Source organism: Mirounga angustirostris, unplaced genomic scaffold (genome assembly GCF_029215605.1).
Source record: "Mirounga angustirostris isolate CCGP_5_RB_7025 unplaced genomic scaffold, mMirAng1.0.hap1 SCAF_6, whole genome shotgun sequence".
NCBI classification, from domain to species: Eukaryota; Metazoa; Chordata; class Mammalia; order Carnivora; family Phocidae; genus Mirounga; species Mirounga angustirostris.
Genome location: NW_026991714.1, coordinates 106,724,702 through 106,747,000, shown reverse-complemented (window position 1 = coordinate 106,747,000; position 22,299 = coordinate 106,724,702). Strand labels below are relative to the sequence as shown.

Sequence of the window (22,299 nt, the reverse complement as noted above, 5' to 3'; positions counted from 1 at the left end):
GGTAGGAGAGACAGGTGTGAAAACAAGATGGGCAAAAGAGTGTCATTAAAGTAAAAGAGAAAAGACAGGGAGTTGACCACTGGGGACATCAAGGAGGCTTCCAGAAGGAAGGATGAACAGGGGTGCACTCACCAGGCAGGCCAGTGGGAAGGAAACAAGCTTCCTTCACCACAGTTGTTCAGACCAGGTCCATACCACCTATGCACCTGGTTGATTCGAAGCAACACCATCCGATAGAACTTTCTGCAGTGACGGAAATGTCCAATACAATTGCCACTAGCTGGGTGCAGCTACTGAGCCCTCGAAATGCAACAAGTACAACGAAGGAACTGAATGTTTAAATTTTTTAAATTTTAACTCATTTAAATTTAAATAGGCAGGTGACTACCCCATTGAACTTCGACGCTTCTAGAAGAATGAAGGTGAGAAAAGCTGCTGGCGCCAGTAGTCCCTTGTTGGCTGTGTCCCACAAGGAAGAAATCTCTGAGGATGGAGGCAGTCCAGGAAAAGGCTGGTCAAGGAGAGAATCTTAGCATTGGTGAACGGCTGACATCAAACCGAGGCTGGGGTCAAGCTCACCTCACCCACCCAGGCCCAAAACACATGGGCCATCTGGTTTCCCCAAAGCCAAGGACAGTGGCTCTCCTGAAATCATCACTCAGCTGAGTTTGGGGTGGCCTGAATTGTCGTTGTTTGGGGCTGTTTGTTTTGAGTGGTGTCATTATTTTATTTTTAAATTACCTATAATGCACCCTTTAAAAATTCCCTAATTACAGATAGGATAAATACATAATTGCAGACTTTTTAAAAGCACATATTATTTACTCAATACTCCATAATTACGGTCTTTTCCACGAAATGTATTATTTCCTGGATGGTCCATAATCGCTCCTTTGAAGCCAGCTGGGGAAGGCCGAACTGTCCCTCCGAGTCAGTTCACAGGTCACTGGTCCCGGCCCATGAGGCAGTTTATGAGCCACTGCGGCTGGCTGTGGGAGCACAGGCGGATCCGGCCGCTGCTGGTCTCACGGAAGTCGCTGGGATTGGGGTCTGAGGTGGAGGCACTCCTGTTTCTCTCTGGATTCTTCTGATGACAGGCAGGAATGGCTTAGAGGTGCATGCTCAGGCTGGGGGTTAGCAGCCTGGCGGGTGTGTATCCCAGGGCCATCGTTGGCTCACCCTGCAACTGTAGACAAGGCTCTTGGTTTGGGTTTTACCCTAAGCAGCCCCTGAGCCCGGGATTTGGGCGAGGGGATCCCAGAAAGTCCGGGGGAGGGAGCAAAGCTACAGGCGTGTGCCTTCGTGAGCAGGTTACCACTGCCATCCATACCTTCAGACACGGCAGGACACACCTCGGAACTGTCCCCAAGGAAGCTAGGTATTAATCTACCAACTCTCATCCCTCGCTTCTCGAGGGTCGTCCCCCGGCATGTTAACTCCCCGACACTCCCAGGCTGCCCTACACACAGTGGGGCAGGAAGCCATCAGCACGCCCAGCCGCTGCCCACCAAGGCTGCAGGTAACCTTCAAGAAAGACCAAAGGGTTACATGCAGGCACCAGGAGTCAAAGCACATTAGTTACTCTCTCTCTCTCTGCCTCTGGCTTTCTCATCTGCAAATGAAGATAAAAATCGTACCTGCCTCGTAGATTATGGAGAAGAGAAAGTGAGGTTGGATAAATGGAAGTCGCTATTATTGTGAGTGACAATGAATAAGGCCTTAGCTGAGCCCTTGGCAGTGTGAATGGCAGCCCTCCCCAATTCAGAGAGGCTTTCGGGACCAGCCAAAAAATTATCACAAGGCCTGCAAAGCAGAACCTGGCATGATGGCAAATCCTTTGCCACATGGCTGTGTCCCCACACCTGTTACCTCAAGTCAGACACTGCTGGCTGACTTATCATTGCATCACTCTTCTTTCTCACTAAAGACCCGCGAGTTGGTCCAAATATGAGTGACTTCAGGAAGATAAATCTGGGTTAGGCTCAGCCAGTCACAGCCATGCCATGCTCCTCTTCCCAAATGGTTGGATGAGACATTTGACCTATTTCTAGCCGGTGAGATGCAAAGGAAGACGTTTGGGAAAGCTTTCCTCTCTGAGAAAAAGGAGATATTCTCTCTTCTGGCTTTGGACAATATTGTATGAGGAGTGATGCCTGGTGCAGCTACAGCTATCTTGCCCCATGAGGGCCCCAGCCTGAGGACAAAGTTCACACAGTGACAGTGGCAGAACAGATAATGGGAAAAAATCCAGTGCCTTACTCATATCGCTGGGTCCCTAAATTGATAAGCCCCTGAACTATCCTAGCGTAAATAAACATATAAATGTATAAATAGCGGTCAGTACTAATGTAGTACTCATGGCAGGCTCTGCTCTAAGCACTTCAGATTTGTTCACCCATTTAATCTTCACAAGAGCCCAGAGAGAAGGGTACTATTGGTAGTTCCATTTACAGATGTGAAAACTGAGGCCCAGAAAGGTTAGGTAACTGGCTCAAGGTCCTACAGTTAGCAATGACTCCACCTCAGGCAGTCTGGGTTTGGGCTCTGAACTCTTTCTGGTTATACTAGACTCTATTGTCACTTCGCTATGTTTGTAACATAAAAAAATAAATCTCCCTATCCTTTAAGCCATTTTGACTTGTTTCATCTGTTAAGTGTGGCTGAAAGGATCCTAATTGATACACCTCAATGAGCTAAGCCAGGAAGGAAGGAAGATAGGAAGGAGGGAAGGAAGGGAGGGAGGGAGGAAGGGAGGAATTTAATTTTAAATTAAAGGGGCATAGCTAAGTCTCAGATGTGTGTCAGGAAAGTGGTACCTGGAAGTTCATGTCTCACATACTCCATGGCAGGACCCTCCCCTTGCAATGGCAACATGATGAAGGAGTATTGTCACTGTTAGGCCAGCTTTACTATGAGCCCAAATCTGTGCTTAGCACTAACGTGGATCATCTCAGAAGGTTCTTGACATGACTCTGCAATCAGGTGCTACCATCCCTAGCTTACAAATTAGGAGCCATAATAATACTCTCTAGCATGTCCTGAGTTCTTATTCTGTGCCAGTCACCAAGCTAAGCACTCCCCATGCCATTTCCCATTTAATCTCTACAATAATCCAATAAAGTTACCATGATTTTACAAAAAAGGAAACCAAGGCTCAGAGAAGCACTGGAGCACTGCCCAAGGACACAAGATGATAGGGAGAGCCAGCCATGATTCAAACTCGATCTGTAGAGAAAAGAAAGCATACCCAGAGAACCAGCCACCTGTGACCAAGAAATGGGGAGCCGGGCCAGCAGGAGCCTGGATGGCCCTGAATCTAGGCTGATGGCCATCAGCTCCAAGGAGGCATAAAGAAGTTATCGGCTGGAGCTGCCAACAGTGGGGAGGAGTGAGCTCCCCATCACCACAAGTGTTCAAACAGAGGCCAGGTGAGATTTGGCCATGGGTAAGAGAGTGTTGAGACCCCATCCATCTCCACAAGTTAGGGATTTTAGGATTCTAAAATTCTATAGCCACATGTTCAAACTCTCCCCAAAGCCATGGAGAACTCACAGCCTATGGGTTTCCTGCTGACTGAAAAGGGAAACCACTGAAGGAGCACTGGACCAGGAGTCCAGAAATCTGGGACTTGCCACTCTACCACCCTCTGGCTGAGGGATTCCAGACCATTCATGTTGCCTCATCAGATGCCAGCCCACAGTGACAGGCATGGCCTTCGCTGGTACAACAAGGCACAAGAATGAATTTGAACTTCAAGGGGCTTACCATTTAAACACCAGCCTGCAGGGTTTCTAGAGAGCCCTCCCCAGCCGTGTCTGGGCCTTAGGTCTTATGAGGGCTGCTCAGGGGCAGAAAGCAGTCATCTACAGCTTGGCTACTCTTCAGGTGGATCTGGGGCAATTCTCTAATCCAGACTCAGTTTTCTCCTCTGTAAAATGGGGGTATAAACAAGGACTTCCTAAGGTCCCTTCCAATTCTGGAGGGGAAGAGTTGGGGGTCTAAGCAGGGTCGCCATGTGGGTCCCAGCCTTTGGGAAAGAATGAGATCCCCCCCTGGCTTCTGAGAGCGCACACTGGGAAATGGGGAATCACGGGGTTCTCACCCCCCACAGGGCCTGGTCAGTCCTTTATACTTACAAATGGTGTCCAGGACTCCCCCAGGAAAGTGAAATTTTAAGGTGATCCAGCTTATCCTTCGCCTCCTCGCTCTCTCCCTCAAGGGGGCATCGTGGACACAGAGAGACCCAGATTGAGGTCCCCAGGCCTGCCCCTCACTGGCGGTCCAACCCTGGACAAGTCTGTCCTACCTTCCGTTTGTCACCTTTGGAATGGGAATGTACTAGCACATTCTTCCACTACAGGGAGGGCAAGAAGGCATTCGAGAGTCTGGCACAGCACGGAGTACACGGCTGGCGCTCAATAACAAATGCGTGCTTTCTCCCCACAGGCAGGGGCACAGCTCCCCCCCTCCCCCCGCAAGGAGAAGGACACCTGGCAGGGCGGGCTTTGATGCTGGCAGGACAGAGGTGACACCCCCACCAGAGGCAGGACCCCTGCAGTGGGGGAGCCAGCTGGGCTGTGGGCAGCTTCTCGGGCTAGATAAAGGACAAAGGAGGGGCGGAGGCAGGGCTGCATCAGCACTTGGGAAGGGCAGGGCGGTGACAGGGACGCTGAGCACAGCCCACTCTTCTGAGCCGGTGCCCAAGAAATCACCCTTGGCCCAGAGGAGCGTGCAGCACCTAACAATGAGGGCGCTGCAGGCTCCCCACACGGCCTGCCCCGCCTGCCCCCCACTGCCTCACTCACCTTTGCAGGTCTCAGCTCCTAGTCAGGGCATCCCCCCACCTCGCCTGCAGGGACCCCCTCCAATCAGAGCTCCTAGTCGGTAACAACTCTCGATGCACCACACGTGGACTCAAGGCCTGCCAGGCGCCCCACCCGTGCTGTGGGCAGAAGTAGAGATGGGCCAGCCATCACCAGCCCGGCCCCAGCCCCCGGCCATGGAGAAGCTTCCCTCACAGGGAGTGGAAGCCAGCGGCCCCCTGCCTCAGCTCCGGGTGCCCACGCTCAGGCTCCCCTGCAGGAGAGCATCCCTGGAGCACTGCCCATAAACTGCTTATGACCAGCAACGGGTCGGACAACTCCCACAACAAATGTGCACATTTCCTGGTAGGGCTGCAGGCCAGGTAGCATGGTTAATGATCAGTCCTCTTTGCAAAACTGGTGAGTCAGGAACGCATGCTAAATGCCTTCCAGAAGTCACTGGAGGGGGTGGGGGATGCTGTGGGAGGAGATCCCACCTCCCTATCTGCATAATTAGGGATGGGGCAAGGGATCTCTAAGACTCCTCCCAGAGCTAACCATCTGAGGGTCTGGGAACCCCGTGCCTGGGTGGTCCAGCCCCAAGTCCCATTTCCAAATTAATCCACCAAGTCAGGCCTCTCGACAATGGTGAGGTGGGCTTCTGACCACGACGGGAAGGTGGACGCCCATAAGAGAGGCCTGGGTACAGCGAGAATCAATGTTTAGTATCAGTTCAACCACAGAATCAGCACCCCAGAACCCTTTGCCTGTGTAGGGAAATCTGGGAGGGGTATAAGAGACTAGTCAACACCACCATGGCACCTCAGTCCACTCTGGAGGCCACCTGCAGACACGTCCCCATCCTACCAAGGTCTCCCGGCTTCTCCACATGAGGGTGGTCTGGTGTGGCCTGTGTGCCGGGCAGGGCAGAGAGCCAGGGGGCTGACGTGCCCCAGGAACAACCTCTGCCAGTGAGACCAGAAATGGCGGGCACATGCCTCCGCAACCTTGTTCCCAGTGGGGTGATGCCTGGGTGCAGTCCACATAACATCCTAGGGACCCGGAGTCGAGGGGTGACCTGGCTCAACTGCGTAGAGGCAGACGCCGGCGATTCTGAATCTGGCCTGAGGACACACACATACAAGGCACAGAGTTTCCATTCTGTTGCCACAGCTGCACAAACATCCTGCTTCCGGGGCGCCTGGGTGGCTCAGTTGGTTAAGCGACTGCCTTCGGCTCAGGTCATGATCCTGGAGTCCCGGGATCGAGTCCCGCATCGAGCTCCCTGCTCGGCAGGGAGTCTGCTTCTCCCTCTGACCCTCCTCCCTCTCATGCTCTCTGTCTCTCGTTCTCTCTCTCAAATAAATAAATAAAATCTTTAAAAAAAAAAAAAAAATCCTGCTTCCAAGGCCACCACGGCCAAGATGCCCACAGAGCTGCCCAGTGCCCCGGGCTGGCAGGACGTGGCAGGGCGGGCGCCATGATCCTGGACCCCCTGCCTACTGCCTGAACCCGGCTCTTCGTGCTTCCTACAATTCAGCGAATACCTGTTACCCTTTCCATAAATTGTCCTTCCTGCTTACATCAGCCGGAGTCTAGTTCTGTGGCTTAGAACAAAACGCCTAGCTGATAGACACACGGGAAGCAATGCAGGAACAATAACAAGGCCCCCAGGCATTTTCCCCAACCCGACAATCCTGGATTCCGAATCGCAGGAAGCTGAAGACAACTATGGAGGGAGAGAGGCAGGGAGAAAAGAGGGGTGCTGGGGTACCTCCAACAGCAACCGTGGGCTCCTCTCCTAAAAGAAAGCCACACAGTCCTGCCTTCAAGGAGCGCTCAGTCCGGGAGGGCGACAGGCACGAAAGCCAATAATCCCAATACAGGGTGATGTGAGTCGAGCCAGAGGGAACCATGAGGCAGAAGAGACACTGCTGTCTGGGATCAGACGGGCTTCCCAGAGGAACAGTGTCTAAGCAGAGCTACGTGAAACAGCAAAGGAAAGGGAAGGAAAAGAGAGCAAACCGGGTGCTTCACGGCCATGAACAGGCTGGCCCGGAGCCAATCCCCGGATAAATCATGACTCAGTGCCTGGCTCCAACTATAAATCTGGGAGACAGACAGGCGGCTCTCTGGAGGGACCGCTGCTCCCTGGGGAGGGCTCCGAGTTTGTCACCAGCTAATAGGGAATACAAACACATCCGTCTGTGTGTGCAGAGATGTCTAAGTCTGCATACATACACATGAACACACACACTCACACACAGGTACCCCAAGGAAGGGCACAGAGCAAAAGTAGTTTGCTGCAGCTGGGTGTTGGTAAGAATTCATGATCAGGACGGACTCATCCCTGTCAGAGTGGAGGCTTCAGGGGAAACAGTTGCCCGGCCCACGCGCAGAGCTGCCTTCCTCAGGAGCAGCGCGGTTTTCCCTTGTTGCTGCTTTCGAAGAGAGCTGACAGTGTCGGGGAGCAGGGGGGGCGGGTTTGAGAAGCAGGCCTCTGCGTTTCCAGCCCCAGTGTTTCCAAACCGTTGAGGTGACCTCGGGAGAATCTCCTCCCTGACCTGGGCCTCAGTTTGCCCATCTGTACACTGAGGTTAGTCTAGATCAACAATGCTGAGCTCATATCCGTCGGCTGGTGATGGCTGCCTGGAACACTCTACTGAGAAGGACCCTGGGCTTGGCAGAGACGCCGCTGATTAGTGCTGTCTGGGTAGGCACAGGTCGGGACAGACGTGGCACGTTGCTACCTACCATCCTTTGCCTCTTGAGTCCTGACACTCTGAGAGTCTCTGGTCTGACTTCTGGGGCTTACACGGGGCTCCAGCTTGTGGTGCTGGAGTTCGCTCATCCCAGTCCTAAGAGCCAGCTACGCATCTCTTCCCAGCTCCACATCTAGTGACATTACATTGCACACAGCTTAAAATCAGCCACAGTGGAAGTGTTTATGCCACGGAAATTGGCAAATGCTATAAATCCAGGTTTTACTGGTTTACAGGCCAGGGCATGGGGAGAAGGGAATCCAGGCAGCCCCCCAGTCCTGGGATCCGTTGGCCCCTGGCAAGTGGCCAGTGCCCACCGATGCTAGAATTCAGACCATTCTATCAGAGACTCACAACCCCTGAAACCCATGTTGTTCTGGATCCTCACACCATTTGCCTCAGTCCATTCAGGTTAGTGTAACAGAATATCACAGACTGGGTGGCTTATAAAAAACAGGTATTTATATCATATAGTTCTGGAGGCCGGAAGTCCAAGATCAAGGCACCAGCAGATTCAATGTCTAGTAAGGCCGGCTTGTGGGCTCTCTGTGTCCTCCCATGATGGAAAGGGGTGAGGGAGCTCTCTGGGGTCTCTTTTATGAAGGCACTAATCCCACCATGCTCCTCTCTCATAACCTAATCACCTCCCAAAGGTCCCTCCTCCTGATACATCCACATTGGGGAGTAGGCTTCAGCATAAGAACTTTGGGGAGACACAAACATTTAGTCCATAGCACTGCTTTTGCTGCGTGCACCCTCATTCAGGGCCCCACCCAATCTGCCTTGGTACCAGTCATGCCTTCCTCCTCCAGGAAGCCTTCTCAGACTGCTTTAGTTTGCCGTAATACCCCCCTACCCCCACCCCAGCTCTCATTTCACTTTCTGTTTGCTGGTTCTGGAATGAAAACTGCCTTCCTGGAAAAGGTTCAAAGGCTACGTCTCCTCCTTCTTCAGCCCCCACAGTCAGGGCCCCACGTAGACCTAGTCATGGAACAGATGTCTAGGGAGATGCCAGCTGAGTCACCCACTGCCTGGGACAGAGTCCCAAAATGCCTGTAGCCATCATCCCAATCAGATTCTTATTTCCCAGGTGGGGAAATTGAAGCTCAGAACAGCATGGAACTGCCTGTCTGTGGCCGAACTAACTCTAGGACCCAGGTCTCTAAACGCCCACCACACTGCCTTAGGAGTCCCACTTACAGACGCAGAGACTGAGGCCCACGGAGGTCTAGAGGTTTAGCCAAGTTCACAGTGTGACCCAGCAGCGGAGTCAGCACAGACGCCCAGGTCCCCAGCATCCCTGAGGGGGGCCATGCCCTCTACACCAGCGCCCCCTGCCTCTCCCTTCACTTCAGTCCCAACTTCACCCCCAGCTTACCTAACTAGGCCTCGCCACCTCTGTCTCCACCTCCGGGAAGGGACAACATCAAACCTCAGGGGTCATGTCAGCAACCCGTGGGGCCTGAGGCGCCGGAATCCACGGGGGCCTCTTTCTCTTGCAAGGAGCAAGGCCCGGTCTGGGCCTGCATGGGCTGCATTTGGGGCCGCCTCCTCCCCGTTCTCTGTCCTCAGGCTGCTACTTAACATGCGCACGGGAACCTCAACGCTGAGCGTATAGATTTCTCTTTGTCTTTGGTGGTAATTATTAGCTGTCTCGGCGGGTGAATGCAGGCAGAAACAAAGGCAGCAAGGGTTGTAAAACCTTTTATCTCGATCAGGCCGCATTATTTGATAAGGTGCTAAGCTAATAGCAACGCATGTCAAATTGTGTTTAGACAGATCGAGGGGCTGGGAATGGAGGGTATATTTGTCTCCGGAAACCTGCACCTGCAAGGATAAGGAGGCGAGCACGCTGATATTCACAGCCCCATGCAAAACGCAGACAGCCCGGCTTCTGGGGCTCCCGGCACAGAGGCTCCTGGGAAAGGGGGCAAAACAAGAGGCTGGGAAGGGAGAGAGTGGGCCCACGTTATGCTCACTTCCACTCAAGACCATCTCAGGGTCTTTGCCTGGAGCCGCACAGGTCCCCACAGGGGTCAGCTGAAAAGGTAGGATTCAAATCCAGGTTCCCTGGTTCCCAAGCCAAAACGCTTACCACAAGCATTTATTAAACCCCAAGTTTGTAAATCTGTCCTATATAAGGTTGACTCTTACAGACAGAATCCCTACCTGTAAGGATGGCATGGACCATATAGAATTAGTACTGAATCATGGGCAGCCTTGAGAAGAGGCTCACAAGGGCCCGGTCAATCAAGGGAGACTTCCTGGAAAAAGTAGAGTCTCATATGGGCCTTGCAGGATAAGAAGGGTTTGGAACACAAACCTGGGGAGAAGCACCCCTAACCACCAAGCTCTGAACCCCTTACTGCGAACTCCCAAGTGAACGTTTGCTTGTCTTCCTGGATCCTGCCAGGTGCTTCCTCTGGTTTGCCTTCCCAGACCCTCCAAGAGGGCCTCACTGCACCTCCAGATCGCCAGAGCACCCCCACAGCTGACCACTCTGTGCCCTGGGAAGTGGGCGGGAAGGTGGTGGTGGAGCAAAAAAGAGAAGGCGGGGACGCACATGGCGAAAATATGTATCAAAGCCTTAAAAAAAAAAAAAGTGCACACCCTTTGAAACAGTGGCTTTATGTCTAGGAATCGTCCCTAGGGGAATAATCGAGAATGTGTACAGCGCTTGAGCCTTCCGGATGTCCACCACAGGACTGCTTATATTAGCAGAGTATTGGAAGCAACCTTTAATGTCCAACAATGCAGGATCGGTTGAAAGAAATACTCGGGACATTCTCATGAAGCCATTAAGAAGTAATAACATTGATCAGAGTCTTCGCTGGGGTTCCCCCTGGAGCAGACCCAGGGCTCAAACGCAGGAAGGTGGAGGCAGAGGAGTGGGGAGGTGACACAGGAAGGAAGGCAGGCAGTCACGGTGTGTTTTCAAACCAGCTACCAGGGTGGGTGATCAGAGCCTAATTCCTCTGGGCAAACTCTGGGACCAGTGTAACACACTTGTCCCTTGGGGGACGGAGTTGGGGTGGCAGCAGGTTGCTTCGGTGGTTGGCTAAGGGCTGTTGGAGGCAGGAGACGGCCACTGTTGATTTGCCAGTGCTTGCAGCCCGCCACCAGGCCGAGGAGCAGGCTCCCGCAGCAAGAGAAAGCCCTCAGCAAACGAAACGCAGGTGCCTGCAGGTGGAATGGGGCGTGGCGCCGTGCACTGAAGTGGCCGGGCCAAGGGCATGTGGGCGGGGCGCTGCCTCTTCTGCTGCAGTCTGCGCCTCCTAAGGCTCTCAAACTGCGAAAAGCCAGGCTAAATGAAGACAAACTTATTTCTCTGCTTCGGGACGCCCGTTGGCGCACTGATGCGCACTGGTGAAATCCCAAGCCCTCGACTATACACCGGGTCAACTCTACACCTGCCCTGATTTTTTTCCTGCGAGGCACACCCATTAGTGGCTCTGGGGACGTCGCTGCTGTCCAGAACAGAGCTGGGGAAATGCCATCACAGCTGCCTTCGTAGTAACGTGGAAAAAAGGAGAAGGCAGTTTCCTATGGCAGTTGGTGCAAGAGGCTCCCATTTTCTTAGTGGGTGTGCAAAGAAACTGACCGGCAATTTGTCTTCTCAGCTTTGATCCTGGAAAAGCATCCTCACCCAAGGAGGCCTGTCCAAGAGCATCGAAGGCAGCCCTGCAACAGTGCTGGGGGGGGGGGAAAGATGCAGACGCAATCTAAAAGCCCATCACGAGGAGAATGGCTAAATACACTCTGATGTATCTATGCTAAGGAATTCCATCCAGCAGTAAGAACGAACGACTTACAGCTATAAATACTGACATGGAGAAAACCCCAAGACTAATAGTTAGGTGACAAAATCAAAGTACAGAACAATACATACTGTGTGATACCATTTCTGTTGAAGAACAAACATCCAAACACACTAAAAATAAAATCATGTATCTCTGTATGTGCAGATATAAATGTGTGTGTGCACTTAGAACAAGATCAGGAATGATACACATCAAAACTACAGCCGTGGTTCCCTCAGCGGGAGAGGGACAGAAGGCCTTAGCCTGGTCTGTATCGTGCTAACAAGAATGAATTCCTATCCTGCGTGTGTAATTAAAAATAAATGAAAATGTTTTCAAGAAGGAAAAGGGAAAGCCTAGCAGTATATCCACCAAAATACCAAAATATTTACAGGGTTTATCTCTGAGTGCTGGGATTAGGGGTGTTTTTAATTTTCTTCTGTTCGCTTATCTGTATTTTTAAATTTTCTACAAAGAGCATGCACGTTTTGATAATAAGAGGAAGAAAACCTGAAGTAACATTTAATTAAGTACTCGCTACACCAGCCCCCTGTAGGAAGCTGTCCCCTCCTCCAAGCAGGGTCTGTGTCCGCTGTTTCTTTCCTCGCACCCCTCCGGAGCCGTCTGAGATTTCCACCCCAGGCTTCCTGGACATTACCTTCTGGGCTGGACACGCCAAGGACCGACGTGCTGGCTTTCCTGACTCCTCAGAGTCAGGCTGCGCACAGAAACGTGAAAGATGCAAATCAGGCACGTGAGCAGCGCCGGGCTGGAGGAGCTGGGTCTCCCTCAAAGCAGGGCTCTGAGTGTCAGATTTTCCACTCTATTTCTCTGTAGCATGTTCTGCACATCCCAGTGCTAAAAATAACTGTGGCATGTGGTGGGGGGCGGGGGGCCGGGGGTGGGGGGGTGGTTCCAACAGCCTTTGGAGCTGGTTTGGCACGGCAGCTTCCCTCCATCTGGGCAGGACAGGCCCTGGATCCACCGAGCCCTCTCCACCCGGCTCTCCTCGCCCACCCTACGCTCCCATCCTGAACTTCATCTCCTGCCTTGGGACCCCGGGGACCCTGGGAGGTGGCAGCCTAGAAGTCACAGGGATGGAAAATCCCCAAAGAGGTCATCTCTTCCACCAGCTGGGAGGAGCACAGTCACCCCTAAGTCCCTAAGGACGACAGAGAAGACCCGTACATCTAAGGCAGGCCCCTGAAATCTAATCCTTCCAACGGCCCACCTTCTTCACTTCGTGGAAGTCATTCCCGAGCCTGGCTGAGATCTCTGCCGCTCCAGCAGAGGCCGGTTCCTACCGTTCTCCCCGTAGAGGAAGTTAAGAGAGAAGTGCTGGTTCCAGGTTCAAATCAAACTGAACAAAGGGGCAGAGGCACAGAGCAGTGGTGATGTCTACCGTCCTCCATGCCTGGGTCCCTCCCCACCTAGGGGGAAACTCCAGCCACGAGGGCTGGTTGCAAGGTATCAAAGTGCCTACCCCACCACCCCCCACTTTCCCTGGTGCCCCCATCCACCAGTGCAGCCATGAGGATAGATGGTGCATGCATCCAAGCCCAGCCCAGGAGGCAATCAGGAGACCTGGAGGACACCTGTGCCCTAGCTTATATTTAGTTAAGGGCTCAAGACAGGTGCACGAAAAGGCAACTAACACTGGATCTAACCCGTGGCAGAGGGAGGTGTGGCCATCAGAACACGCCCACGGCAGGGCACCTGGACGGGGGTCTCCCCAGAGGAGTGAGCTGTGAGCTCTGAGCAGAAGCAGGGAGGCCTGAGGCCACAAGTCCTGGGGACACCAGTGAATGCTAAGGAGAAGGACTCTCTGGGATCCAAAGGAGATAAAACTGAAAAATGGGATTGAGATCCCACAATGAAGCCCCACCTTTGAACGCCGAGAGCAGAGATTTGAACTTCACTCCCTAGGCTACATTTCTTAAAGAGTATTCCAAAAGGGGGTGTCAAAAAGTGATTCTGTGAAAGGAAAGGTGTGGTGTGTGGTGTGTGTAAAGCCAGCAGGGAGTGGGCGGCCCCGGAGGAGAAACGGCGGCAGGCACATGGCCCGGGAGGAGTCAGAAGGGCTGCTGGGCAGCCACGGCCCTCTGGGAGCTCGAGGAGCCAGGCAACTTCCCCCAAGCCTCAGTTTCCCCCTCCTGTGGAATGGGGTGGCAGCCCTGGTGGGGCAGCTGGGAGCAGTCTGGCGCTGGTCCCATCACAGCTCTCAGGAGCGGAAGCTGGAGTCAGAGTGGTAGATGGGGACAGAGAGCCCACGATGAAGCCAGTGGACAGCAATATGAGCCTGGGAGTCCCAGCACACACAACCGAGAACTTGAGACAGGACGACCTCTCATCCTTGTATTGTTTCGCCTCCCCAGCCCCTCCGACCCTTCTCCGGACAACACAGAGCCTCCATGGGAACGGACTGCAGAACTGGGAGGGAGAATGCGGGTGCTCTGGGCCCAGCTCTGGCATTTCCCAACTGTGTGGCCCTGGGCAAGTTCCTTAACTTCTCTGAGGCTGTTTCCTATCTGAGGTTTTATCGTGTGCCAGGCCACGCTTGACAACTCCTTGTGCGGAGCTCTACCGTGATCATCCTATTTCACGCATGAAAACTGACACAGAGAAGTCAAGAAAGCTGCCCAAGGTCACACAGCAAGTGAAGAAGCCAGGACAGACCTGCCACCGAAGGTGTTTAGAGGATTGAAAAGGTTAGAGAAGAAATGCTCTTGACACTGAATCTGCTAGTCACCTTCCAGTGTTATCAGGATGCTGTGGCAGGTTGCACTTTCGAAGATGCCCACGACACCATCCCCATCCGCCAGGCTCTTTGACAACATGACCTTGCTCTCCTCCTTGAGGAAGTGGGTTCTGTTTTGCTTCCTTCTTGAATCTGGGTGGACCCATGATGGCTCTGTCCAACAGAACATGGCAAAATGGCACCCCCGGTTCAAGGCATAGCCCAGCCCTTACCTAGCCCAGTTGCCCCCACTTTCTGTGTTCTGGGAGCCAGCTGCCATATTAAAAGTGCAACCACCCTGAGCCCACTGTGCTGGAAGAGGCCCAAGTCATGCAGAGGGCCCTGTAGGAGGAGGCACTGCCTAGAGAGAGGCCAAGGACCCTGAGGGGCCAGGCATGGGAGGCAAGTGACCATCCCTCGGGTGACTTCCAGCCCAGCCCATGAAATGAGCTCCCAAGTGAGAACTGCCCGGCAGAGCCCAATCAACCCACAGGATTAGGCACCATAAGAACACACAGGAGCCACTGAGTTGGGGGATGATTATCACACATGAGTACATAACTAGAACAGGTGTCTCCCTCCCTCCTCTTTCAGTTTTAAGAGAGAAGGTCATCACAAAGAGACGAGGAAGAGGGAAGGCAGAGACAGGGGGCGGGCATGAGGGTTATAAGCAGCTAAGATGCACAGCTCCCTTCTGCTCTGCCTCTGGGCCCCAGCCAGGGGTGAGCCTGCTTTAGCGCCCTCAGACACTGGCCTGTGAGTCGGGGGCCTGCATGCCAGGCCCTGACTCAGCAGCAGCTCCTCTGATCTGCCCTCTCCCCTTCTGCTAAGTGAGAAACCAAAATGATGACCTCTGTGGTCCCTTCCAGCTCTTACCGCCCCAGCCCCTCCACCGTGGGGCTCCTTCCAGCCCCGGTCTGTCCAGCAGAGCCAGGACACTGTGTGCCCGCTCAGACCTCAGAGGCCCTCAGGATGCCCCCACCCTACCGCAGGCCTCTCAGCCCCTGGGAAGAGAACCACTGTGAGCCCCTGGGTCCAGCAGACCCAGCCCCGCCGGCCAGTGGAGCTGGACAGAGGAGGCCGTGCCCTCCCAACGCTCAGGCTGATGCGTCGTGGCTCTGCCCCTCACGGCCTAACCTCGCCCAGTGCCGTGTCAGGCCCTCGACATCGATGATCCAGCTTCATCCTCCCAGGCATCCAGAGAGGTAGAGATTGCCGTCAGCTCAGTTTGCAGACGAAGAATCCAAGGCTCAGAGATGTTAAGTGACTCAGTCAAAATCACACAGCTGTAAATTCTCACAGAGTTTAAAGCTGGAGGCCTGATTCCCTGGCTCTCCCTCTTGCCCACTATATACTAAGCTGCTGTCGTGAGAGCATGTGTGAAAACACAGATTCGTCACCCTGGGCTCCCCCAACAACCTACCTCTACACGGTCAACAGCGAGCAGCCACACATGCGCATCGGCACAGACCCGGGGGTCCAGCACGGACAGGTGCACACGTAGAGACACGCCGCACATTGGTCCACACTGGTCCGTACTTGAAAACCCACGTTCACAGGGAGGCACGCAAACACTCCCCCAGGCACACGTTCTAGCATTCTTACACATAGACACAGACGCTCAGGGTCTGGGCGTGTGCTCACACACACACACACACACACACACACACAAACACACACACACACCCCTACACTTCTAGCCCCACGGACTCACGTGCAGATATCTGCACTCGTACATCCTCATAACACACACAACACACACACACACACGCACACTGCACCTTGTTCAATGATGCCCGGGAAATGAGAGTCATTATTTTTATTTAAAAAAAAAAGAAGAAGAAGGCTCTCAAATGCCAATAGATTCCAGTGTGTTTTTTCAGCGTTAAAAGGTTTCACAAGCAAAAGTCGCCCAACAGTGCCACCTGCTGAAGGCTGGCTGTTCTCCGTCCTCTCCCCTTGTGTCCCTCCTGCCCTCAGAAGAGACCCTTCCTCGGTTTCCCTCAGGACTCAGGAGCTAGGTGGGGGAGCAGGGGCAGGGGGCAGTGAATGCAGGTGGGGAGAGGGGAAGTGCTGAGGCAGAGGGAAACATGGAGAAGGGGAAAGGGAAGCCGACTTCCAGACGCAGGTAAGGAGAGGAAGACGGAGGGAGAGTGGCCCCGCCGGGAGACAGAGGGGCAGGCAGGAGCAGAGGGAGGAGGACAGCAAGACACAGACAATTCGAGACAGACAGCACAGAAAGAACCAGACCCAGAGGATGAGTCAGGCATGCCATGCCAGGAAAATAGATATGGAGGGGATCAGGGAGAGATGGGGAGAGGGCAGGGCGTGCAGAACAAGCTGTCATCACCCCCACGGGGCCCCTAGGGCCCACAAGTGCAGCAAGCCTCCACCACGAGCCCTGGCCAGCCTCCCTCTAGAGGACAGCAGGGACCCGAGGCTGCCGTGTTGTTCTGGAGGTGGGGACTCCCATGCCACCCCCAGCCCTCCCAAATGCTTGTCTGGCAGCCTCTGCCCCAAAACAGCTCAGCTCTCCCGGTCCCTGGGTCGGGGTGGGCTGACTCTCCCCAGGGAAGGCTTCTCCTATGGAACGTCTGGGCTGGTTCTGAGGTGCAAGGAATACTGTGGAGGGGACTTGTCCAAGGTCACACAGCACAGTGGGAAGAGGCAGCCCTGGAAGCTTCCAGAGGCCAGGCACTGACTTCTACCCCCCACATGGTATGAGGCCACGACAACCCCTGAGGAAAAACAGAGGTTTGGATAGAAAACTCCTTTGGGTCATGTCCCCAGCTTTCACTCCCCATTCTCGGTGGGCCCAGGAGCCCCCACCCACAGCAGCGGGGCAAGGGGCTGGGCCCCAAGTCCCCTGTGAGGAGAATCAGCCTCACCACCACTAAGTCAGTAATCACTGCTCTGGGGCTCGATTGGGGTCAGAGCTGAACAACCAGCAGAAAACCACAGACCCTCAAACCATAGAACGTTAGTTCTGGAAGATGCTCTAAATCCCACTCGTCCCTTCCTGAGGGGACACTGCCCAGAGGACTGGGTATGCAGAAGGGATGAGAATCCCAGCCCTGCCAGGCCAGCCTCCCATGCCAATCTCTTGGCATCTTTAAAAACCAAGTCCTCAAAATCCTAAGACCTGGGCTCCCTGCAGGTGGCCATCTTGGAGGCTTTCTCCTGCCCTTTGAGACCCTCCAGGCTGGGTCTTCCCTCTCCCAGTGGGACACCCCCTCCAACAGAAAGGCCCCTGGCAGGGAAAGTCGTGGGGCAATTTTCCTGCTAAGCAGCCTCCTATGTGTCCCGTAGCTCAGTCCAGGCTACCAGGAGACATCTCTCTCACCTTTGTTCAAAGGCACGGGAACTTCCGTGCAACAGAGAGCCGCCCAAGCACAACACAGGGCAGGTGGGACTGGCATCTAATTTGCATGTGGTTTGTCTCTGCTTCCTGACTTCTCAAAATACCAGGAAACCCTCCCTGCTCCTGTAACTTCTTGGCGCTCAGAATCCCTCCCGACTTCGCAGGAATCATTTCAGTGCCATGGACTTCTATTTGCTTAGCTAGAAAAGGGGTTCACCTGGAAACCAGAGAGACTCTAAACTCCTTCAAAGGTGAGTCCTGGCTCCAGCCTAGCTTTCCAGAGGGTCATGGCACCCACCCACTTTAGCTGCCCCTTCCCCTCCTGCTGGGCCAGAGCACACAGCCCCTCGCTGAAAACACCCTGCTCTCCCACGCCTAGAGGACCCAGCTGATGCTGTTCCCTGGACCCGGAAGGCTCTTTCCTCTGCCTGAAAAGCTCCTTTTTACCCTCAAGACCCAGTTCAAATGGAACCTCTGCAAAGCTCCTACATGTCATCCTCCGTACCTCCATGCCGCTGAGCTGAATTATTGCCACTCAGTGGATCCCAGCACTTTAGCTCATTAACAGCCAACAATTAAGGGGATGATTTATGATATGACAGAGAGGTGCTGTCTAGCACATGTCTTTCCTATTAGACTGTGAACTCGCTGAGGGCAGGAACTAGGGGGGATGCAACCACCAGTGCATACCTACAGCCCCTCGCCCAAACACACTCTGATTTTCCCTCCTTGACAGCTAGCCCAGATTGCATTAAATAGCAGTGCTATCCCACTCAGGATTTTATAACATGAAACAGCACAGAACAGAGGGGCCCTGGAGACCCCGCTCCCTAGAGAGCCCTGTCTACTGTTAAGCACCCAGCTCATCACAGACAAAACCCCAAATCGGGGTGTACAACCCCAGGTAGAGCCTTGCGCCCACAGGTGAGTGAGGCAAAGGGGACCAAGGCTGCCGTTTAAGAAGCAAATAACCACGCGGGGAAATTTACAGTCAGATCATTGGCAGCTCAGGTGCATAGTCAAATGCAGTAAATTAAGTGCTTTCCTGTAAATCAAGTTTATGATTTGCACTGGAGATGTAATTGTTAAAACTGTTCATTTTATCCACAAATAGCAGTTGAAAGAAACCAATTTAGGAGTGACAGATTGGTTTTGATTCTAAATGTAGTGCTAAAACAGTTAATTTTAATAACATCCATTGGACAGGAGTCTGCCTGTTACTTAATATCATAGTCAACAATTTGAAAACTGCGTGATCAGCCACTGCTGCTTCCGCTAAAAATTAATCCCATTTTTCGCCCAAATGGAGGCATTTCTCAGCAGGAAGTAGCATCTCCACGCAGGAGGGCTTTCCTCATTCACGAGGTTACGGCCTTCCCACACTGTGGAAGCAGGGCCACAAAAAGGTCAGCCTGTAGCTGCAACAAAAGGCACACGTCCCGGAATACTGGGATGGAAAGGGACCCTTCCCGGGATTGGAGTGCCCTGGATGGCAAGCAGGATCTCGGTCCTCTGCTTGTGCCTGCATGCCTCTGGTGATGGAGTGCTCACTCTCACTCATGACTCCTTTCTCCCGGGGGCATCTCTGAAACTGTGGAGATGGCAACTCCAGTTTCCACGGTCCAGCCCACCAGTAACTGGAAGACAACAGTCCCCAGGTGTCCGCCCCTCCTGTGTGGCTTCTTTTCCTTCCCTGGGTCGTACCTGCCCGGCCCACCCCCGAGGCAGCGCGCTGTGCCAGAGGGTCTCGGACACCGATGGGTAGCTAGTGGGTCCTTCTGAATGAACAGGACAAAAATCTTATCTTCTGTACTTGTCACCAACCTCCTTGTCATCTCAAGACACACACCCCCGTCCGTCAACGTCCAACGTAGGTTTGTGGTGTCCAGGACTGGACCTGCTATTTCTGTCATAAGCTAATTTGGGTCCCAAGCACACAGAGGGCCTCCAGCTTCCCGGGACCTCCCCGTTTGGCTAAGGGGAGCCCATGAGTTGCTTTAGCGGCTCACTCTGATCATGAGCCGTGTCCCTGAGCTCTGCTCTTAAGGAGTCCGAGCTTCTCAAACTTGAACACATCAGAACCATCTGGAGGGCTAGTAAAAACAGAGTGCTGGGCCCCCACCCCGAGAGATTCCAGCTCAGTAGGTCTGGACAGAGCCAGGGAATCTGCATTTCTAGCAAGCTCTCGGGTACTGATGCTGCCAGCCCACAAATCTCATCCGAGTGGCACCGATGTAAGGGATCCGTATTATCGTCACCACCACCAACCCGCTACAGACGAGGAAGCTGGGGCCCAGAGAGGCGAGACCCAGAGGGGAGCACAAACAGCCTCCCTGGACACCAAAGCAGCAGCTCCCCCACAGACTCGTCGTCTCCCAAAGCATTCCTGGAGCTCCGGATTCCCAGCAAGGAAGACACACAAATCAGCCCATTTACCCAGCTTTCGTTCAATAATTTCAAGAGGTATTAAAAAGGGAAACTTCCGTAAAAGAAGGAAAAGCCTGTTCATTTTCATGGCCACCACTTGGAGGAATGGTTTTCTGAAGTCTAGGCAACCGCTTGTAAGAGTCTATTATAAAGGGAAGTCTAAATCACATTTATGGCTCATACTATCAGGCAAATGTAGGTATTAAAATTGTTCCTTTTAAATGATAAACACCCACTGAAAGGGCGCAATAGAGCCACACCAGAGACTGTTTTCACCCAAACAAACTGACTTAGGGAAGGCCGTAAATAGCATATTTGACTGCAGACCCCATCACTGCTGTTGATCTAAGGAGGGAGGAGGGAGGGGGCAATGCAGAGAAGCTAGCATGGGAAGACCAGGTCTGTCTCAGCAACGTGCAGCACCTCGATGGGCCCAGTCTTCTCCAAGGCCTGAGAGGTGGGATTTCTCCCCAGAAGGGACCCTGGCTCCTTGTTTTCTTGCCTGGTTTTAGAGACCAGGGCCTCCATTTTACTGTGCATATCACAATTGTTGTGCTTTTGATTTTGAGAGGGAAGTAATAGAAAAAATAGTTAATCACCCATTCATAATCTCTTAAACATTATTTTCAAGCTGATAGTTGCAAAACAAAATGCAATCTTTCTAGCATCTTCAAGCAATTACTTGTCATTTTCCCAGTTTCCATAATAAAAGGAAATTAGGCTGGGGGGGGCTTGAGGGGGAGGGTGTAAACTCCTGACTTTGACTTTTGAGAAGATGAAGGGCAGACTTAAAGTAAGTCCTGCCCAGGTTTTCCTATCACGAAAGAAGGCAAATGCCAAGCCAGGCCAAGTGATGGGAATGGGGGTGGGAGCTTCTCTTGGCCCACCCCCAAATAAAATGTAATGTGGGTCTAATTACCTGAGCTTTGTTAAGCAAACTTGCTTCTGCCCACCCCCTGAGGGAATTCAGGGGACATATCCACCTCTCTCTCTTGCCCTAAAGCAACTCAGTAAATGAGGAGTCATAGCCAGGAGCCAAATTACCTCTTCTGATCATCATAGTGAGGGCTTAATTCATTTTGGATGGATGGATGGATGGATGGATGGATGACTGGATGGATGATTGGATGGTTGAATGGATGGTTGGATGGATGGATGGTTGGGTGGGTGGATGGATGGATGGATGGACGGATGGATGCATGCATGCATGCATAGAAGGATGGATGGATCGAAGGATGAATGGATGGACAGATGGATGGACAAATAAATGAAAATAGACACTGTTTCTTGAGATTTCTTCCATGCTGAGACAAAGCTTCTCAAATCAGTGTGAAAACACCACATTTTTCATTTCCAATCAATTCATTTTCTAATCTGTTAAAGATAATTTTTGTTAAAGATACTTTTATAAAACAAGCTAAAATGTCATGGTAATGCTATGTTGCTGAACAAGTTTCTAACTCTTCCTCTCAATTTCTGTAATCAATAGTGTGAGGATGGTGCTGGTCCCAAGCCAGGCTTGGAGCAGAACTGCCCTTGGGCTCACCACAGAGCAAGTCACACATGCTAATCGCCCCCTTCCTCCAGCCACTCTCTGAGGTGGATGCTTCTATCCCTACATTCCAGATGGGGAACCTGTGGCCCAGGGAGGGTTAGTGAGTTACCAATTTCCAAAAGCTAACAGCTAGAAAGCTAAACTTTATACTCAGATCCATTAGGTTCCAAGCCTTTGTATTTGCCCGACTTAGGGCTCCACAGATGGCCTCTAAGAGTGGGGCAAAGAAACACCCCCAGCTAGGATGTGGGTAGGGACACTGTCAGGAGTTAGGAGAGGAGAGAGATGCTAGGCAGGAGGCAGGACCCCCAGGATCCAAAGGCAGGAGTGTGCATGGTGTAGGACAAGGACCATGGGGGACCCAGAGAAGGTGGGGAGAGGGGACGGGAGCCTCCCCTCAGGCGGGCCTGGTGGCTCGTATCCCTGGGCAGCTGGGCAGACAGTGGCCCTCGGCCCAGAGCAGGGAGTGGGGAAAGAAGTGGGCACCGGTTTTAGAGACCAGGGCCTCCATTTTACTGTGCATATCACAATGCATGTGCATATCGGGCAAATACAAATACGCTTGACCCTCTCTGTGGAGCCCGGGTTTCCCATTTTGAAACCCATGGAGCAGTAGTTGGCATTAAAAAAAAATGTAAATCTGACAGAAGACACTCCCGTCCTAGTATTTCTCCTTTACAAGAGTTTAAGAGACTAGAGGGGTCAGAGCAGCTTCTGCTCCTGCTGAGCTGCTTCTGTGAAGCTTCGAGCGCGGAGCGAGCGCGGAGGGCCAAGGGCGCAGGGCAGCGTGTTCACAGAGGCGGGAATGAAAGGGAGGACCAGGGAGGATGTGCCGGCTGACCCCGCCGCGCCAGC

The 22,299-nt window shown here is 53.0% G+C and overlaps 1 protein-coding gene across 1 annotated transcript in view; it reads right to left on the bottom strand.

The window, feature by feature from the left end:
* Window positions 1-1,093: 1,093 nt before the first annotated feature.
* RPS24 (ribosomal protein S24) overlaps window positions 1,094-22,299 on the bottom strand; it is a 159,552-nt gene continuing 138,346 nt past the window's right edge. The window contains exon 5 of the mRNA XM_064594882.1: window positions 1,094-1,186. Coding sequence (XP_064450952.1) covers window positions 1,109-1,186 — 78 coding nt within the window. The 3' untranslated portion in view covers window positions 1,094-1,108. The remainder of the gene's footprint in view (window positions 1,187-22,299) is intronic.